The sequence below is a fragment of the Pieris napi genome, chromosome 13 (assembly GCF_905475465.1).
Source record: "Pieris napi chromosome 13, ilPieNapi1.2, whole genome shotgun sequence".
Taxonomy (NCBI): Eukaryota; Metazoa; Arthropoda; class Insecta; order Lepidoptera; family Pieridae; genus Pieris; species Pieris napi.
Window position 1 is genome coordinate 7,600,832 of NC_062246.1, and position 20,857 is coordinate 7,621,688.

The window sequence follows — 20,857 nt, forward strand, 5'->3', positions numbered from 1 at the left end:
GGCTTTTAGTAAACTCCCTCTTCCTAAGTCGAGGAACACATTGGCATAACATATATAAAAGCTTGCGTCGAATTATATAATTTGATAATTCCTTAATCAAATTTCACCTAAATTATGGGGTATTTTTGCTTAGAATATTATTTCTTCCTACAGCAAGTAACGTTGGGCTCGTCCCCTGATGGAGCTGAAGCCTATCGAGATGGGGACGCGGTGGAGATTGCCCGCGCGGGTCGTAACCACGCAGCCAGGTGGCGCTGTTCGGGGCGAGACAAGTCTGGGCGACCGCTGACTGGACAACCCACTAGACTGCTTATATATGGTGAATTTTTCGACGTATGAAGTTTCAATGTAGTTCGTAACGCTAATGTCGCAACCTTGATTGCGCCGTTTTTTTATAAGATAGGGAGGCAAAATGCTAAGGGACGCCCAAAAAAGGCACATGGACACTTTTTTTTAGCGGCGGTGCGTTGCCGGCCTTTGAGGGAAGAGAGTGCTCTTATTTTAAACAATTGGAGGTCTTATCTAGTTTTCGGAAGTTTTACAGCCATTCAGATGTTTTGTTTGTTCGTTTCTTGTGTTAGTATAAATTAAGTGACAAGGTTTCTTTAACTTTCTGAAAAGACTCAAAGGGCCCGATTTAATATTCGATTAAAACATTATCGTCGAGTACATAGACTAAAAAAGACAGAGAATACCAAAGACCTGGGAAGATAGAATATAAGAGACTTCACTCGGAGGTCGTGTACTAATATTAAATACAATACTAACTTAAACTTAATGTAATCCTTATTATAGTACTTGAATAAAGGCTATTTTGTTTTTATTTACTTATGCTATATTTATTTAGAAAATAACAAACAGTTAAATAAAAAACTCGGGACAGGCCGCTGGTGTAGTATAGATCTGCAAATGAATAGTTTTTTAAAACCTAAATATAACAATCAAATATACTGTATTTACAATTTTCATAACCTACATAGTAATAATAAACATAGAAAATTAATAAAAAGAAAATTAAAACATATAAAAAGTTTGGTCTCTGTCCCTTTAAGGCTGGCAGCATTTCCTCACTGTATTGCGATACTTATTCGTTGAGCGAGGAAAGCACCACCTCTAGGGTCACTGGTACTATCTACCAGGCGTTTAATCTTAAATCTTTATTTAAGATCTTATATTTTACGAAAAACAAATGTTCATTCATATAAATAAGGAATACAGAGAAAGTTTAATATGTAATAAATTGTACGCCTAGATCGTAATACTACGCTATTATTTTATCTCGAAGACGTATCAGGAAGAATTCAGTTTATTTTTGTCTCATACAGAACCAGTTCGTTCCGTATATCTGGCTGTGGATGGAAGACGTCTGGACGCTGGAAACACGTGGGTGCCAGTTAGGGATAAAACTGTGCTGGAAGTTAGATGTGTCGCTGAAGGTAATTTGTGTCTATTTAATATTTTACTGAGCTCAGTGATATTTCGAGTTGATCAAAAGAAAAAAAAATATATGCTAACATGTTATTATGGAACGTGGATTATTTTCGGTGACACTTCAAAGAATGGTAACCAAGGTAACAAATTCCGTACTTTTAGTCAATCTTTGATAATAACGACGACTTATTTCATCTAAATATGTAAAGTTATAAAGAATAGACTATATATCCTTCTTGAAGGCGTGCTTAGACTTGACTATTAAATTACGTGTAATGGCAGATTAATATAATAGCGCGGTGCAACGTATATAATGCACAATTAACGACAGACTTAAGGACGTACCTATGCAACAGTATCAAGAGATAGATAGAATGAGATACTGATACAAGAATAAAATACTGGTGGGATTTAAAAAAGTTCTCCATGGTTCTTATTGAAAGCTTTTAATAAGCTATGTGTGATAATTGTCAATGATTGTTACAAAATGTTTATTGGGTAATACTGGAAAAATACCAATTTAATAAAAAAATACCATAACACAGCATTATGTTGAATTTGGGCAGTGACACCGGGAATCAAGCCTAGAACTAATGGGGTTGTTAAATGGGAAGTCATTTAATGTTTTAATTTGATTTAGTAAATGTAATTTTTATGAAATCGGGTTGTCGTACCTGAACCAAATTCAGGAGGTACTATAGAAGGGACAAGTTAAGAGTACCCATACCCAACGAGTATACATGTCATGAAAGTGGATGATGCGAGAGAGGTATGTCAGGACCGTAGCAGGCGGAGATCCGTGGCCTCTGTCTACCCCTTCGAGAAAAAGGCGTGACAATATAAAAAAATAAATTTTAATTATTGTTAATATTGTATAGGTGGAGTACCCCCACCGGAATTAACATGGCGTCTGTTGGCCCTAGAACCGGCGCTAGACCATAGGCCGTATTTACGGATACAACCCACTAACTACTCTATGGGTAAGTGACCAAAAAATTAAGTTTTATCCGTATACCTACTATATATTTTATCTGTATTCCATATTGTAGTTTGTAAATTACGAACGACGAAATTGGCTTGACAATATGAAACATAAACATAATCAGAATTATTGAAAGTAATCCATATAAAAAATGGCCTTAAAACACGTTATAGAACTTGTTGAACTTGAAAAAATCCAAAATTATTTAAATGATTGATTTTGTTTCATGTATCAGGCACATTACACAAAAGGTCACAGATTAGTCGAATCGACGATAACGTGTTTTTAATTATAATGTCTGGCGAACACAGTCCTGTAGTTTAATTTCGTTGGTGGTTCGAAATATAAAATATATATTTATCATTGTTAAATAAACAAATACTAAACGAATAAAAAACGTTAAAAACTTGAAGTTTCATTTGTACGTCACAGGCGACGCCATTTTGCGTAGCGTTTTTGGCGGGTTCTTGAAATAATTAATATATGTCAATACTTAACAGAATTATAAATAGCATTTTGTATGGGTGCTATAGTCCGTGATAAAATAGCCCATACACAGGATATAAAATATTGTTGAGTTCGAATTTATAGTCCAATTATTATTTGGTTTGGCGCGCAATTTCTATAGTCTATAGCTGTATGTTCCAATTTTTAGTTATCTGTGGACGCGCCCGCTTTGGGCGTTTGGCGCCATTCATTGCATTACCGTTTCATTTATTAGAGAGTGTGTTCTAGATAAATGTTGAAACTAAGTCTTAACTTATTCCTATATTTACTTCAGTTAAATAATTGCAGACTTTAGTTCGCGGTAAATGTAAATTAAGTTTATTTTAAATTGCCGCAATGGAGGAAAGTAGTTTTTTTTATAGCTGATATTATTAAAATATACTTTAACTTATTTTACGACAATGTCTTACGATATATCACCGTTCCTAGATGGTATGTACTGGTCTCGTGTGGTGGTGACTGCAGCTAGGGAGCTTCATAATGCAACCTTACAGTGTGAGGCAAAACAACGAAAACCGGGGAAAGACAATACCACCAAACATTACGATGTTATGACTGCTAAGTTGGAAGTTCATGTCACTTGTAAGTATCATCATCGCCATTATATTTACTCAAAATGTATGTATTTTATTAAAATATAAAGAAACGACAGAATGTGTTTAAGACTGTTGTCTAATGCAGAAGAAATAGAGTTTTTGTCATAAAAAATTTTGCAATTTATTATTATAGTTTTCCTTGTAATTTAAAAAAAATAGCCTATTACTACTAGTTATTATTTAACCATTTCAATATGCAACCCAACCTCAGTGATCCAACCATTATTCATAGACTTAAAATTTCCCTTAAAGATCCACCATCTTTCGTAATATCTCGCTGGCCTGGGTTCGGTGTATCCCTATGGGCGGGCAGTCCAGCCGCCCTTCGCTGTGACGTCGATTCCAATCCTCCCGCTCGCCCACTTTGGACAAGGGACAGTGATATTCCGCTGCCTCAGACGTAAGTTATTGCGACCATATCCACAAATTAAAACGTTGTATTATCAATTATTAAAGACACGAAGTTAATAATAATTTTGGAATATGTTTTGTGGGCTGTGATAATATCAACCGATACAGCAAAATAGTTTCTGCATTTTCTAGTCAGTTAAACATAATAGTTGGTCGATTAAAGAGTCATGATTACAATACACGTAATTATGTAGCATTGTGACGTGCTTTATTATTCATTGTTTATTTACTTTCAATTTAAATAATAAGTTAATAAAATTAAATCAACTTTAATATACGCACGTGAAGCTTAATAGTTGATTCCATATATGCTTTTTGATGGAATTTGTCGGTAATTAAGGTGAAAAAATAATAAAAACGTAAAGGGACAAGGTAACCAAAGGTTCTGATATATTGAAGAATATTTAATTTACTTAATTCCTTATGTATATATTATTTATTCTAATATAAATGATATGCAGTTCTCCTGCGCCAACGGACAGCGCGGCTGGTTCGGCAACCCTACGTTGGGCGCGATTACAGCCATCCCATGGTGGATGGTACCAATGCCGAGCGACGTGGCTTAACACAGAGTACTCGTCCATCGGATACTACCTGAATGTGCTTTGTAAGTACATGCATTTCAATGTTTTTCAATCGGAAAATAGGCACAAATATCCCGCTATTGCGTGTATCTGTAAAGTCGACAGAGCACAAAAATGGAGTTCTAGTAGCACCGACCATAGATATATATTATATAGTTCCTGATAGATTTAAGTCCAAAAACTCTCTGATTCCTGATTACAGCAGAGCATTTCTTCTGGACTTATAAAAATAAGCTTTCAATAAAACAACATATTCACATGAAAATTTTTTTATGAAAAAATATTAAGGTTCAATAAAAAATACAGAAAAAAAAGCAATGAGCATTTTTCTTAGATTTTACTGAATTAAAATAAACTATTTGCACAGACATAAGCAATCCACGGTTTCTATTAGATCTATAACATATTTAGGCAACAAAGCCTGAACCAGAATTTTTCGCTTTCTTTCGGCAGAGACTACCTGTTCTATGAAAATGCCAATATTTTCGACTAACAATTACAAAAATAAAAAAAATAACTTATAGACTACTATACCTTTTAACTAGGCCCAAAAGTTTTTATGAATGTATATTATTAGTTCTTTGCTATGCTATGCTGAAAAAAAGGGAAGAGTTCTGCGCGAACTTTTGTTTTGCTTAGATATATAATTGATCTAATAGAATCCATGTTTAGACCCAAGAGTTATTTTTTTAATTCAAAGTCATGAATATTGCAAAGTATTATATAAAATAATATATATAACGAATTTATTACATTCGTTACTGTACATAAAAATAACAATATTACGAAGGCATTTCGTTTGTATTATCTATCTATATCTTACCTAAAAATACGATATATCTCACATTACACAAGTACATATTGTATACGATAATTTGCAATATTTGTTCGACTAGGCTAACTTCAATCTTATGAACAAACAAACCCCTATAAGTTGTGCTAGTTACGTATTCAACTTCGACTGTATGCGTAAACAAATCTTGGAAGGAATTAAGTTTTGTGCTTTGCATATGTTTGATAGTATTACTTGTTTTATTATACTTTCTTTTTTATTTGTATAACCCGGACAAGCTGGTTGTCGTCGTGACTAAGTCACCATTCTCACGGGTTTCCCCATAACAGTTGCGCTAAGGGAAGCTATAGAAGGACAAGTTTAGAGATATCACTAGAATAGCTGCAAGCACTATCCAGTAACATGACCTTCAGCAATGAAAAATACGATAGAGAATTGTACTTTCGGAATAGTTATAACAATTTAAGAACTATTATATAGCAGCTATCAGCGTTTAAATTCATAATTTTTAGATCGTTACCTATTAATATATACTCGTATAAGCTTTTTGTGCAATCAAAACTTCTTTGTCTTTGATTTTTAGTAGCAAATTTCCGAACAAAGTAAACGAATAAACCCCTACCTTATGTGTTTACATTCTAGAGAGTTTTCTCAAGAAAGTCGATATATCATTGGAATATTTCAAATAACCACCTCTCTCCAGCCCCCGATGAATCAATTCAAACGTCAACGGAGTCAGATGAGGAGCCTGTACATCAGAAAGTCGAGGTGCCGCTCGGGGGAAACGTTCAGCTTCATTGTCCCAAAGGTACGTACATTAGAAATTAGAACTTTTTAAAGCTTAGCTTTAGCTTATTCCTTTTGCTAGAATACTTTTTATTGCCAATTGGTTTTTATTTATCCATGCCCTAATTTTCTTTCGGAGAAAATTTGGCAAACCTTAATTGTTTTAATGATAAAATGTATCAACTGTCAAACTTAGCGAGATATTATTATAAACAGTATTGCCCTTATGGCTTCAGCGTGCGACTCTCAGCCGGTCGTAGGTTTGAAGCCTGGCTATGCACCAATGGATGTTCTGTTCTGTAAAGGCTAAACATCGTGAGGAAACCTGGCCATGCCTGAACCCCAAAAAATCGACGGCGTGTGTGAGGCACAGATGGCCGATCAGCTACTTGCCTATTAGAAACAAATGATCACGAAACTGAAACACTGGTTTTTATTATAAAAAGCTTGAAGTGGAAAATATTACATTCGATTAAAGCATAAATCATGGATTAAAATTTAATTAATTACGCAATGTTCAATCAGTGGATTAATTACGGACACAACAATAATTACATAGTTTCCCAGTATTGTGTTTTGTTTAATATTTGTTAAAATATATTTGCGAAATATAGATTTGGGTCAGTAATTTTATTATGATATGAAAGTTTATAATAGACATTAGATCTTTCAAATAACGTGTAATTTATTTACGTATCATGGTCATGGTATGAGATGATACTACATACGGCAGACACCTTAAATGGAGACAGATTTATTGCAGGTAGTGTCGGTTGTTGGTGGCGTCGTGTAGTGGGTAACGCTAGTGATAACTGGGCCCCGGCTGGGTCACACCACGCGCATGGAGTGCTCGGTAAGTCCCATAATGAGAAAGGATCTTTTCAGTTTTAAATTTTTTTAATTAACATATATGTTTAACACGTGATTATATTTGTACGTTGAAAGTTTGAAGACGTTACTACGAAGGAAGTGCTGGAACATCGACAATATAAAAATACCAACTTTATAACTACATAAATTATTGTCGACATTTGGCATTTACGTCTTTGTAGAATAAAATTAATCATAAATTAAAGTAATCTTATTAATAAAATTCATAAATCGTGTTATAAACAAAAAAATACAATTAAATTTCATTCAATTAATCAAACATGAAATGTATTTGATATCAAAAAACTATATTCTCATTTATTATTGCCGCCATTATTTAACAAGGTATATCAGAAGCAATGTGGGAGGAAGGTGGCGAGTACAGATGCGTAGGCGCACGAGCCAGTGAGCGCGCAAGGCTACGAGAACTCAAACGAGTCACACTCTCTGTTACCGGTTAGTATGATTTTTCGGAACATGACGTCATTGTAATTTATATGGCCAAGATTTATATGTCATAATAATTTACACAACATTTTATATTATAAGGTTACGTCTGATGCTAACTATTTTGTTCTCTTGGGCCAGTTCACCTATTATATACATTTTTTATAACTTAATTATATGAAGATTTTTTATATATATTTTAAATAATTGTCCTTCACGGTCCGCTTCACTACCTCCCGGTCCCTGAGAGATACATCCAATTGTTTAAAAACAGAGCATACTCCTCCGTCAAAGGCCGGCAACATATCCACTAAAATAGGCGTCCCGTCGGCTCGTTTGCCTTGTTTCGTTTGTTTGTTTGTAAAAAATTGTAGGATGTTTTCATACCGCTTGGAGACCTATTTTCTATATTATTTCTTTGAAAATTAAGTAAGAAATTTAATTAGTTTAAAAGAGTAAAAATAAGGTTCTTTCTTACTTCAATCAGTAATTTTATCAATTCTAATTTAGCACTACACTGTCAAATGGGATTCACCTGTTCAAGTGAAATTACTACATTCGTTCTATAAATATATGTATTTTATTTTTATTTTATTTTATTTTAAAAGGCACACTAACGAAACACATACAAACACTTAAAGAGAACACATAACATAGAAAACAAGATACATGCATGTGCATCAATAACAAGTGTGCACAACATTTAAAGGGAAACATTACAATGAAGAAGAGAAAATAACTTAAACATTAAAAGTAAAAAAAAAAAAATAGAGTAAAAAAAAACATGCAATTTACAATTATATATAATATATATGTATGTGATAACTTCTTGACATTGTGTCGCCATTCCTAACTTCTTGACATTGTGTCACCATTCCTAACTTCTTGACATTGTGTTACCATTCCTAACAAGGTGGAGCAACAGCAAAGAACCTTAACACTGAAGTACTAGAGAGCGGCTGGCGTTTAACTTGCGGGGTTTGTGGGCGTAATCTTCGCGTCAGCTGGGTGACATCTGGCCGGTCCCAACCAGCCGTTCTAACTCCAGATTTGGCCCAGCATTGCTGGCTTGCTGTTCTTATAACACCCGACCCAGAAGAGGTCTGGTGTGTTGCTGTCTCGTCAAATGGTGGTGCTGTCGCTGTAAGTATATAGATTAGAATACAAAGTTTATTATTATACTGTGTTAGTTGAAATACTGAACTGAAATGAGAATTCGATTATTTTATTCCTTATCATTACTTAAAGACTTTTTTAAATAGTTGTAAAATCATAGGTAAATTCAATAATTAAAATATTTCCGTAATTTTCCATGGTGTAGGCTAATTTAGTTTGTATATATATTATTACTTTTACTAAGGGTCATCTAAGTTATTGTATGTTTTTTTTTTAAAGACAATTCACACAACTAGTCCCATGCTAAGCTGGTGAATTTTGTGTTATGGGTACTAGGCAACGGATATACATACATATTTTAGATAGATACACATATAAATACATTTTAAACAACCAAGACCAAATGCTCATCACATCGATGTTCGTTTCAGCCGGGGATCGAACCCGGGACCCATGGATTCGCAGTCAGGGGTACTAACCACTAGACCAATGAGTCGTCGAAGTAACGTCATTATTTAAAGATAGATTCAGTACCTTTTTTAATATTATTTATTATTATCTGCCTTATTAATATAATCTTTACTTAGATTGATTTTTAATTATCTTTAACAGGTATTTCCTAAGCGTAGCATTGCTGCGTCACTATCGCCAGCACGTCATGCAGTCAGGGCCTTACATTCAGGGAACCATGCGATAAATTTGACCCCATTTGTGTTCCTCTTAACAGTTTCCCTATACCTTTTACAACTAAGTTACTAAGCACTCTGTTCTAAGACCCGAGCGCTCGATAATGAAACGTTATCGCGTTTCAATCGTCCTGGGAAATTAAAACCTCTGTATAAATGACAAGGTCGCATTTTAAATGTGGTTAACAAGGGACAAAGTTAAAAATTCTAAGGATTTACTTGAAGCGCGATAATGGTTTCACTAGTACGGCGTACGGCTATGTAACATTTTAATAGGAACGGCAAGTTCCGTACCAAATTCGTCAATTCACTGATAATAATAATAGGAAGTTCCAAAATATTTCTTCAATTACAAAATGGCTAATTGATTTTGGAACCACCTTTTATTATACTCAGACATTTTTGTATCGAAATTATCATATTTTACTGATAATCCGTAGATTATTGTGCATATTGGAAATTTAATGAAAACTCCCTATGATAAACTTCATTTTCCTTAACTTTGTTAAATTTCCACTTGCAAATGAATGTGCTAGTCATATGTCGTGATACGAATAATGTTAATCTTAGTATTGATGTCTGTAGGCTTAGTAGTCCATGTATCTATCTATTAGCCGCTCTAGTTTCTATCTCTTCTAGGAAATCGTGTTGTCGCTTATCCGGAAACACAACCTTTAATATCAATAAAAAATTGTAAGATTTTTTCATTACCACTGAAATCTAATAAAAATAAAAACATGATTAAAAAAATGATTTTTAAACAATTTTAATTAATTTTGTTAAGTCTCGTCCCGTATTAAAATATCTCTCTTACGCCGTGACTCGCTATCTCATTATATAATTGCCAAAAAACAATGTTTTATTAACACAATAAATTCTTTTTTATGAATTTTTTTAAACAAACAAAAATTCCGTCTCTCAAAATACTATATCTCACAAACTAATAGTACGACGGTTGTTGAATTCATACACGTGTATTGAACGTGGGGTGAACTAAAAAATATATTAATACAAGTAGCGCTATGTGTCTCCGTACGAACATCAGCCCACTTAGTATCATCTTTCGTATACAAATTCGATAGCTAAAAGCGGGTCACGCTTTCAGTAAAAGATTTTAGTCTAGCGCCCAAGCACTCGCTTTGTCATTGACTACGCTAATATAATTCGTACATTTTGTCATATGCGGCAACATGAGTTCCAACCCAAAACTTTTCCCATTTCCTTTTTCATATAAATGTGCCAAATTGTTATATTTTTGTTAGAGACGTTATATTGTGATTTTTTCGTTAGAAATTGAATGGAATTCAAGTAAAATGAACACCAAGTATGTAAGGTATAATCGTAGTGTAATATTTGATATTTTATATAGATGTCAATGTATTATAGCTTAATGTGGCAGGTATAATTTAAAGCATTCCATATTTAAATACAATACTAATAAAGGTTTTATTCCTTCTCGCTTTGTTATTTTTGGTAAATGTCATAAGAGTTATAATCCATGTCTAAATTCCATAATAACTCATGACTTTTGAAGTTCATACGTTGATTGACGCGTCATTAATCTAAAGTGATCGCCCTATTGAGCACTCTCAAAAACGCAATATTCCACAAATTGGAAAATTATTATTGAGGGCTATGTGTATATTTCTAAAAAAAATAGTTATCCTGCCACCTGTATATTTCGATGTCAATTTTAGAAGTGTGTCAAGGCGCCATTTTGTATGAAAGCGATTTGCTAACACAATTTTTGCAACAATCGTATTGTTAAGAGAATATATCAATTGTTCAATGTTAAAATGTTAAGTAGAACCCTTTCCGATTTCATACTTCATTAACGTGAAAAGATTGCAGTAAAAGTAAATACATAATATCATTTTTACATCCATAAAATAATTTTATGAGGGTATTCCTAATACGTACGGTATTAAGGGTACCCTCATAAATACATTATAAAAAATATACTTTGTATAACATTATTGTACAACGAAACAGAGTAAATACCAATGAATTCAATTATAAGCGAGAGAACAAATGTTAAAAAATTTAGTACCTAATATAACGTTCCACAGACAACGGAAATGATAGAATGCAGATGAAAATTTCACGTAAAATTAACGATAACATCAATGTTCCTTGAATTTACTAATACTTTCGTTTGGAATACAGTTATTTATGAAATTAATTTCTTATTTTATATCAAATGTACACTCTTTTTGGCGTCGGTTTCTGGTCCACATCGTTGTTTCATCCCAGAACCGCTGCTCGCAACTACACTTTGCAAAGCACACAGACAGCAGTGTTGCATAGTGGATCCAGTTGTTGCACTCGTAATTAAATTCAGTAATTCATTCTCTCCACACCCCCCTGGGTTGGAGATAGTAGCTCCAATTTATATGTAGTTTGTACTACGTCACAGTTTCTACTATCATCACTTTCGTCTTATCGCTGTTCAGGGTGTCCAAATTGGATACTAGTTGCTTCTAAGCGAGACAGTAATTCTTCTAAATCCTGCTTTGTGTGGGCATGAAGTGTTGCATCATCAGCATATCTAAGATTGTTGTACACGCGGCCCCTATCTGAGGTTCCCTTATTCCAGTCCTCCAAAACACAACGATTTATGTACTCTGTATAGATGTTAAAGAGTAAGGCAACAATATACATCCCTGCCGAACACCTGACTGGGTATTAAATTTACTAGAGGAGAATCCTTAAATGAGGGAGACAAGAGGTCCGAATTTCATTTTTTTTGTTCTGTGTGTCAATTTTTTTTAAGTTCATAAATTTATGGTTTTTGTGACCATAGTTTATAACATGGAAATAATCGTTAATATTATATTCTTTTAAAACATCGCTGGACGCATTGAGTCCAGCATCATTCTACCAGTCTACGTTTGTGATCTCCAGGTATATTTTAACTAAATTTTAATCATATGAGTATCATGGTTGAAGTTGCCTCTCTAATAAAGTAACCTAAATTACTTTTACTGCAATCTATATTTTAACGTCTTTGCATTAAAATCGTTAATACTTGCACAGCGTAGCTACAAGAACAAGTTAATTGGTGTTGTAGATATAGTGCGGTAAACGATAGGAAATGCATTATTCTGTCAGTCTTAGGTCCTATGCAATGCTTTTCGCTGGATTGCTATGCTGAAAATGTAAGAAAAGTGCCAGATTGAATGTATAGTTAGATCGCCTTTTAATTAACAAACAATTGTGCTCTACGCCATGAGGCGAATTCCACTGCAAATATAATTCTTAAATTACGTAAACTAAAAATACTTCATGCCAAATATCTAAAAGAAAGCTTTTATAAATATGCAAATAATGTTTTAATGGTATAGTTTATCGTCAAAATAGATTAAATTTGTCAGCAAAACTTTAATATATAATTCTTTGATATGCGTTTGACAAATTAATTATTAATAGTCAGTATTTTTCTTGCAAAAATCAACGCAATATTCCAATTCATTTCTCAGCTTCAAAGCGTTGCATAGGACTAAAGAAAGTCCACTTATTGTTGTAAAGAATTGTGATATCATTGGAGGCGCGGGGAAGCTTATAAAAATTGTTGGATGAATTTAAAACGATAAATAAGTTAGAGGTAGAAAATGTATTTTTATACTCACAAGTCAATTGATATATAAATTACACCACAAAAATAAAAAAACTTTAAAGTTCAATTGAATTGACTGTAATTGTTTAAAGGATTTTTGACTGATAAAAAGGTCTGATCGTACATAAATCAAAGTCTTCTTCTTCAAAAAATACAAAAACGTGTACTTTTCAGGGCTAATATACTAACACACCCGCATCTCAAACCGTCTCGTTTCTAGCTAGACCAAGAATTACTCCAAAGACTTCTCCAGGATCCCATGCTCATCTGATGATCATAAAAACACTTTCCAACAAAACAAGTATTTTGCAAATCAGTCCAGGTATTTCCGAGTAAAACAAACAAATAAGATTCTTGTTTTTCAATGAGATCTTTTTTCTTTTTTGTTAAGTTACTTATTACCTAATCTAATGGCATACGTGGTGTAATTTATAATATAAAAAGGAGATTAATTTGTACCTGGATATGTTGAAGGATCCGTCCACCGATCGATAGATTTAGACCCTTGCTCTCGACTCTTGCATACCATAGATCTGCGGAATTTATTTACATTTTACGGTGAAAAAGGTTCTTGAGTTTTCTACTAACAAAACTAAGGAATATCAAGCAAAAAAAAATAAAGAATTCTCTCTTGTATGTTCTGTATTTGTATGCTAATCTCAATTGGTAAAATCAGTATAATGTTTTAACTAAAGGTACAGATTTGTATCTTGTCATTATAGAGTAAACACAATTAATTACAAAAGAGAACTTAAGTAATGAAACTGATTTAGTTGTTATGAATAAACGGGTTGATTAGTCTAGTCTCATTGTTTTAAATAAAAATACGTTTGCGTAAGATTTGAACACAATTGGATAACATGAAACAGTGCATTGTGTGTTATTCGAATAATGGAACAAATCAAATCATAAACGTTACATCAATTTTCAGTAAATGTTGACAAAATATTTGAGAAATTTAATGCATACTTAAGGTATTTCTAGACATAAAAACTATGTAAACATACAATCCTTTTCTACCGTAAAATATAAATGAGGTTTGTTAACTCGCTTTTAGTAATTTTCCTCTTTCGGACTAAACCTTTTCAAAGCGATCCCTGCGCCTCTTATATCATTATTATATATGTACCAGCCAAGCTTTTGTGTGCTCAGTGGCTGGTCGGAATTAAAACATCGAATCAGTTAGAATGTTTTGTATTAGCGTCCATTGATGATGTTGGTGCCAATAATAGATATATTTACATTTTATTATACATTTTATTGATTTGATACTAATGTACATACCATAATCATTGCAATGTATGGAAATAAATTATGGAAAATTATTTGTTTTATTTTCTCCCGACATAGTTTTAATTAAGGTAAGCAAGGAATCTATTTTTATTTTTGTAATGTCATCACCAAGGTTTCTAAACGAAATTCAATATATATAACAACTAATTGGACACCTGGACAAGGGACGCCCAGAACCGACACAGATGGCAAAATATGGAGGAGGCCTTTACCCATAACCGGGTACCCAACTAAAGAAACAATTATTTATTTAATATACTATTAAATATAATACTAACATTAAATTAAGAAAACTAAATACTAACACAGCTAAAGTAATGTTTTTTAAGGTTGGCAATAAAAGGCTTTTGAATTGAATTGGACAATACAACGGTATGTGAAGGTTTTTTTTACACGCATAGATATATTAATGCCTACAAGTGAAAATAAAGTGAAATTAAAATGTATGTAGGATATTTATTAGCGCTCCGAGTCCGGAAAGGGAAGTATGGTTCGCATATCCCATAACAATCGATTCAGATATTTTGACTGTCGTATATGTTAAATTTTGTATGACGATCAAGCGTATAAAAAGTATTCCAATTTTGCCGGGACACACTTAATAAAATTAAGCCTTGCGGCACCGGGCACATTATTCGATTGTATAATATACTAAAGATATATTGATATCTACTTAAGGAATTACAGAGTTTCCTTGCTCAATTTTGCTACGTCAGCGTATCGAATGGAAACATTAAGAAAATTCAAGATATAGTAAAACGAAAAGAGATACTGTTATTTCGCAAAGTCATCAACATCTTTTCTAAAGTTGGGACTTAACCTTCAATGAAGGCTATAAGGCCAGACTAACCTTGATTTCCAAGTGCGGGTCCGCAGATAACGCATGTCAATTACTACTGAAATTTGTTTATTTCCACTCGATGTTTTCTTCACCATAAGAACCAGTGTATTTACGCTAATGTATTCATGTGAACAGAGTATCGAACTTACGACCTCATCTAAGGTTTAACGACCACTGCTGTTGTTACAGAATAATAGGTTTAAAGACATTCTCATAACAGACAATAGTCTCTTACATGAGAATTATATAGTAAAGATACAATTTATTACGTCGTGGGTCATTGAAGAGCTTCGAGGATGAATTAGCGAAGTAGAACTTGGATGGAATTTCATTTACGTATATAACTGGGATCACTCAAGAGATGGTCTTTTAGTCTTAGTTTAAATATTGCCAGGCTGTCTGCACTTTTTATATTTTGTGGAAGTCTATTATACATGGTACAATATAATACATATATTATGAATTTCGTCCAAAGATCGAAGCCAACTTCAAATGTAGCAGAATATGAATGATAGAGGATATCGGTCGGATATCCTCTATCAGTCTGTTTCATTGGTTTTTTCTTTCTCTCTCACAGAAGATACTATATCTTCTGTGTCCGACCGATATTCGGGTATATGTTATGCCGAACACACAACCTCAGGTTTCAGTGTCGGCCGCTTAACCCAGGTCTAATAAGAATCTGAGTAATACAAACGTTAAATTTGAAATATATTCAACAAACTTTGTGACGCAGGAAATCTACCAAAACCTAGCGAAATTCATATAAAATAAAGGAACAATGGTTGGTCTGCATGTGAGAACTTTAGACATTTCCGCCAGTGCCTTGCTGACTGTCTTGACTTGTTTGGAGTAGAGCCAAGAAATAGACTACGTAATCCCCGTGACTTAGTCTGCTTTTAGAAACGTGTAAATGAGACACATTTCTGCGTCTGTTTCATTTATTTTTAAGGTGGTCTTTTGAATGTTTCACGATACGCTAAGTAGCAGCGGAGCTTTGAATCAAATTAGTACGCGGGCTTTTAGTTTCCGCAATACTTTCTATCATATTACGTCAATCTTAAAAAAAAATCCAATTTGTATGGCTTTATTGATGTTAAGGGCCACTAATACTTGGGCCTGAGCTTGAGATTGAAGTAAGATAAAAAAAGTTAATTGCAACTTGGTCAGTTAGAATAAAAAAGAAAATGTTATTTACCTCCCAGTCAAGTTATTTTTATTATGCAAACATTTTCATCGAAACATTTTGTAAAACAAAAAAAATGGCGATTAAAAAGAGTGGCGGAGAGTTTATTACCAGTTCTTCTCTCCCGTTCTACGCCCTTGATTTGAGAACTGGCAGTAAATGTAAAATTTGAAGCATTAATATGTATTTCTTTTCTGACAAGTCATAAGTGTACATTATGTTACCTATATGATTAAATGATTTTTTACTTTACTTTATAATATTTTATGGGCTATTGATAATATTTATGACATCAAGTCTAAAAGTTTAAAAACTTTTGTCTTTCAGACTTCAAATTTAACCAAATATTTTCATTTCTACCAACTTCAAATTGAATAACGTTTTTAAACAAAACACGTGCACTGCTATGGTTTTCAAAAGTTATAGAAATGAAACATTTCTCAAAGAAACTTGTTTTCATATAAATATAAACGTGAGCCAAGTTAGCTCATTGGGGCCGGATGTTTTAGGAGGTCGTCGCCTCTCAAACTTCTGATTTTCTCTAAGACTAAATGTATAGTAATAAATTGTTGCCACTTTGTATAAAATTAAATCTTCGTCTTATAATTCTAAAGTTAAAATGGATTCTTGCATAGAAAATGCATGAAATTTCTGCTGTACATAGAGACGGACCAGGTGCGATAAGTTTTTATCAAAGTCATTTTCTTTTTGCTCTCTTTTATGTAAAAAACTTGGTAGGTACCAGTTTAAAACAACAACAATAAAATTAAAATAATATGTATTTGGTTTTCGATTATATTTCGATCGAATAATAATATTCTCTGTAACTAATTCGAATGTAAATCAAGCTAAAATTACGTATCGCATTTTGAAATGTTTGTTACAGGTCGTTTTATCTGTTGAATATCGTATTAACCCATAACTTAGATTTACATCGAGATTTATACCGGAATTCTGCCACTAAAATTGACCCTTTTTGCACTCCTCTACTGCATCATTTAAGAATAAGTTAAAACTCTAATGTCTTAAGCCTTGTATCTTACTTGTTTTTTGTATAGCTGCAAGTTTGTCGGTCTCCTAATTTATAAATTTTGTGCTGTCATGTTTTGTCTTGTATTGTATTTACTTTGTATTGTATTTTTGATCAGTGAAACTTTTTGTGGATATGTCCAATGTTTTTATTTTATGTTTTACTTTTATTTTATTTTTACTGTATAGAAATGTATCTGTTTAGTATTCTTAATAAATAAATCCAAGGGTTCAAAGTTCAAGTTCACAAGCACTGTAATATTAATTTGAATCGATGAACTTCAGAACTGTTAGTAAGCCTGCAGGATTAACGGGAGAGAAAACTCATAAACTGCCCTTTTCGAAACTTTGGGGAGCTGTTATCTCAAGAAGTATAAATCACATCCACCATGATATGTACCAAGATACGAAGTCGGAAAAACTGCGGGCTGACCGGGCATGTTCATTCATCATGCCAGATATGTACGTAACGAAAAAGTCATTTACAACTTTGAACTTGAAAATTATTTTTACATTAAACCGTCGTTTTTATATTAAAGAAAGTAGAATTATAATCTTGATAGAGCTACTATTCAATTTAAATAATGTATTTTATGTTTAGTCCTGTAGTTTTTCCTGAGTAAACAGAAACAATGGGAAAATAGGAAAAGGCAAATAGTTTCGAACTTCCCTGTATAAAGAAAAATCTTTGACAGATATACATAATTATCTGTTGTGAATTATATGACGAGCGTATTAGTTAGTCTGCGTAAAGTTTGTTTTTCTGTTTGAATAATATATAAAACACCAAATTGTATGAGAAACTTTTATGAAGACGCATTTCCTATTTCCCAATAATAACGATTAATAGAAGGAAAAATCAGTACCGGAAATGGCCACTTAAGTGAGGCCGTAGAATGGAAGTGTTTTGCGAGATATTCTTCTAAGAACAAATAACTGAGTAGCTTTTAAATACAACCTCGATACTATTGGTTTTCTTAACACTGTATACCTTTAGGTCATTGAAACGCCATGGCAGAATAATGTAGAGCTTTACACCGTTACATAATACTGCAATATTACTTAGCTTAAAAGTTCAATGATTATATTTAATACGCATCTTGCGTCATAGTTTAACATATTAGTTGACTAAAAATTATAAACATTTTACATCAACAGGAAACCGAAGAACTAGCAGCTACCTAGGACAAAGAATTAGTCTAGCTATTCAAAGGGGCAACGCTGCTTCGGAACCTTGCCTAAAGGTACTCCTTTTAATATATTTTAGTTATGATTTTAAGTTTTAGGTTCATTATTGTAGTATTTATTAAATGATAAGTTTTATATATTAAAGAGTGTAAAAACCCGTAACGATTTGTTTTTAGTTCTTAACCAACGTACGCGTAACTAATATAAAATACTGATATTGTACCGATAAATACCGATACTGACAGTGTCCGGTGACCGATTAATATACACTTTTAATTAACTCTATCTAAAATCCCGTATACATACTTTAAGTGTTAATCAAGACAATTAAAAAGAGTTTTAGGCAGTTATACCATATATTATTATACGGTGCAAATGTCAGTAAGCTCTGGCCATTGTTCGCGGAGTGGTACGGGCAGTGCGCCAGCACTTCCATACTTCCGCTTGGATACTAGCCGACAGTTATTGCTAACGATAACCAATGCTTTATTTTACCACCTTACAAGTTTTAACTATTTACTTGTTAGCAAGTCGAACGATTTCTAAAGGCTCTTGGTCTTACATTGCATCTGCTTTTTACCAGATTCATGCACCATTGCGTGAAGCCTTATAAGGAAATAATAAACATAAGAAGAAAGAAGAAGAAGAAGATACAGAATCTTTTCCCGAGTACGGACTTCCGAAAATTCACTACTAAGATCGACGGAAACCAATTCAAGCAAGTTTAAAGCAAAAATTATTAGGGTAGCTGTTCATTGGTAGTTAAGACATGAAAATTTTAATTGAATTAATTGTGTAAATACGAGTAATAAGACGAAATATAATTGCTAATTTTACACCCTTATTATTTATTAACTGAATATAATAACAAAGTTCAGTAAGTTAAAATTTATTTAAAGAAAACACTTTTTTAACGGATTGAAGCTTTGTATTATTATAAACTTTCCGACGTTTCGCGTGCTTTACAGCGTGCGTGGTCACGGTGACCGAAGACAAAAGGTGTTGAATGTCAAAAAGTATCACAGCTGTAGAAAAAGTTATATTATCTGTATTTATTTCCCCGGAGGAATAATTATAATAATACATAGCTTCAATCCGTTAAAAGAGTGTTTTCTTTAAATGTGTAAGAGTTATGTTAATAAATACTAAGTTAAAACCTATTTAGGATAAGATATGGCTTAAAACAGAAGCCACTATAAACTTTCGATATACGACGCTAAGAAGTAAATCTGACCTTATTCACGTGACGCTTAAATGTACTATTACTTTAAATAGGTATTACGTATCTTAGCAAGATGCGTACAACGGGATAAACTACCAAAAACGACTTCTGCGCATTTGTAATTCGTACCTTTCTTGGGATATAGTACCCAGTATAGTATTATATATACTTAGTATATCGTGTATATTAGTGGTTGCCAGGAAGAGATCGCTCGAAAACGATAATGCCACCAGTTGCTTCTTTTTATGTAATTATTTTAATTGTATTACTGCAACGACGTGTAAATAAATATATCGATTCAATTAAAATACAATTCATACAATGGTTTTTCTTTAATATAAAACTATTATGTGAAAGTTTTAAAACAATTTTTCACAGATTCACCTATATAGGATCCCTACTGCTATTTTTATACACAGGTATCTTTGAAAAATGTTCCTATATGTCTACTCAGGTAAGATTTAACATATAAATAAAATAAAATACTGTTTAAAGTGAAAATATATGGTCAAACATTAATTTTTCATAATATTTTTTTTTAATTATAACAATGGAGTGCACGAAAAAATTTTGGGTAAACATTGCAATTTATAGTTTAAAAAACAATATCCCACATCGATCATATTAATTCATTCACTGTAACTCTAATCCGAGGTGAAAACCCCCAGGCGCTATACTTAAGTAAAAAATAAATATTCTTCATATACCCGTATACTGACATAAATAAATTTTATATAAAACTCACTGTTGTATAACTAAACTACTGTTGTACAAGAAGAATACTTTCGGTTTCAGCATAGACAGGTTAAGAAGATGTTGCTTAAAATTTATTTTAAAGAAAGAGAAAAAGTGTTGGGCGAAGAATGTGCGTTTTTGGTTTATAAACAGGTTTGCGTTGTGTATGATTTAGTGTAGTAGGTATTTTTCAGCACTTTGCCATTAAATATAATTTTTTAACCGTTAGAAGTTTTGTCTCATCGTACAATTTTGAAGTTGGGTAAAAGGTCTATGACGATTCAATCGCAACATTTAAAGTTTTAACGCGAATAGAGTTTTGGCACATCGCCCGAACACAATATACGTCAGTTCTGTGTCAAGAGGTGTTTTATACCTTAACCTCAGAATGAATCATTGTGGGAACTCCACCCGGCAGCACGTAAAAGCCTTTTTAGCTTGTTCTAGAAAACCTATGAGCTACTCGCGTCTGTGTGATTTGTGATACACATATGGATGTATCTTATTGGAATGTAACGTCTTTAAATTTTTGTATTTA

At 32.9% G+C, this 20,857-nt stretch overlaps 1 protein-coding gene across 1 annotated transcript in view; it reads left to right on the plus strand.

Moving 5' to 3' along the window:
- LOC125055242 overlaps positions 1-12,968 on the plus strand; it is a 72,439-nt gene extending 59,471 nt beyond the window's left edge. The window contains exons 6-16 of the mRNA XM_047657615.1: positions 154-319; positions 1,326-1,436; positions 2,310-2,411; positions 3,350-3,502; positions 3,769-3,916; positions 4,389-4,534; positions 6,008-6,112; positions 6,854-6,943; positions 7,306-7,416; positions 8,321-8,550; positions 9,136-12,968. Coding sequence (XP_047513571.1) covers positions 154-319; positions 1,326-1,436; positions 2,310-2,411; positions 3,350-3,502; positions 3,769-3,916; positions 4,389-4,534; positions 6,008-6,112; positions 6,854-6,943; positions 7,306-7,416; positions 8,321-8,550; positions 9,136-9,282 — 1,509 coding nt within the window. The 3' untranslated portion in view covers positions 9,283-12,968. The remainder of the gene's footprint in view (positions 1-153; positions 320-1,325; positions 1,437-2,309; positions 2,412-3,349; positions 3,503-3,768; positions 3,917-4,388; positions 4,535-6,007; positions 6,113-6,853; positions 6,944-7,305; positions 7,417-8,320; positions 8,551-9,135) is intronic.
- Positions 12,969-20,857: the final 7,889 nt, after the last annotated feature.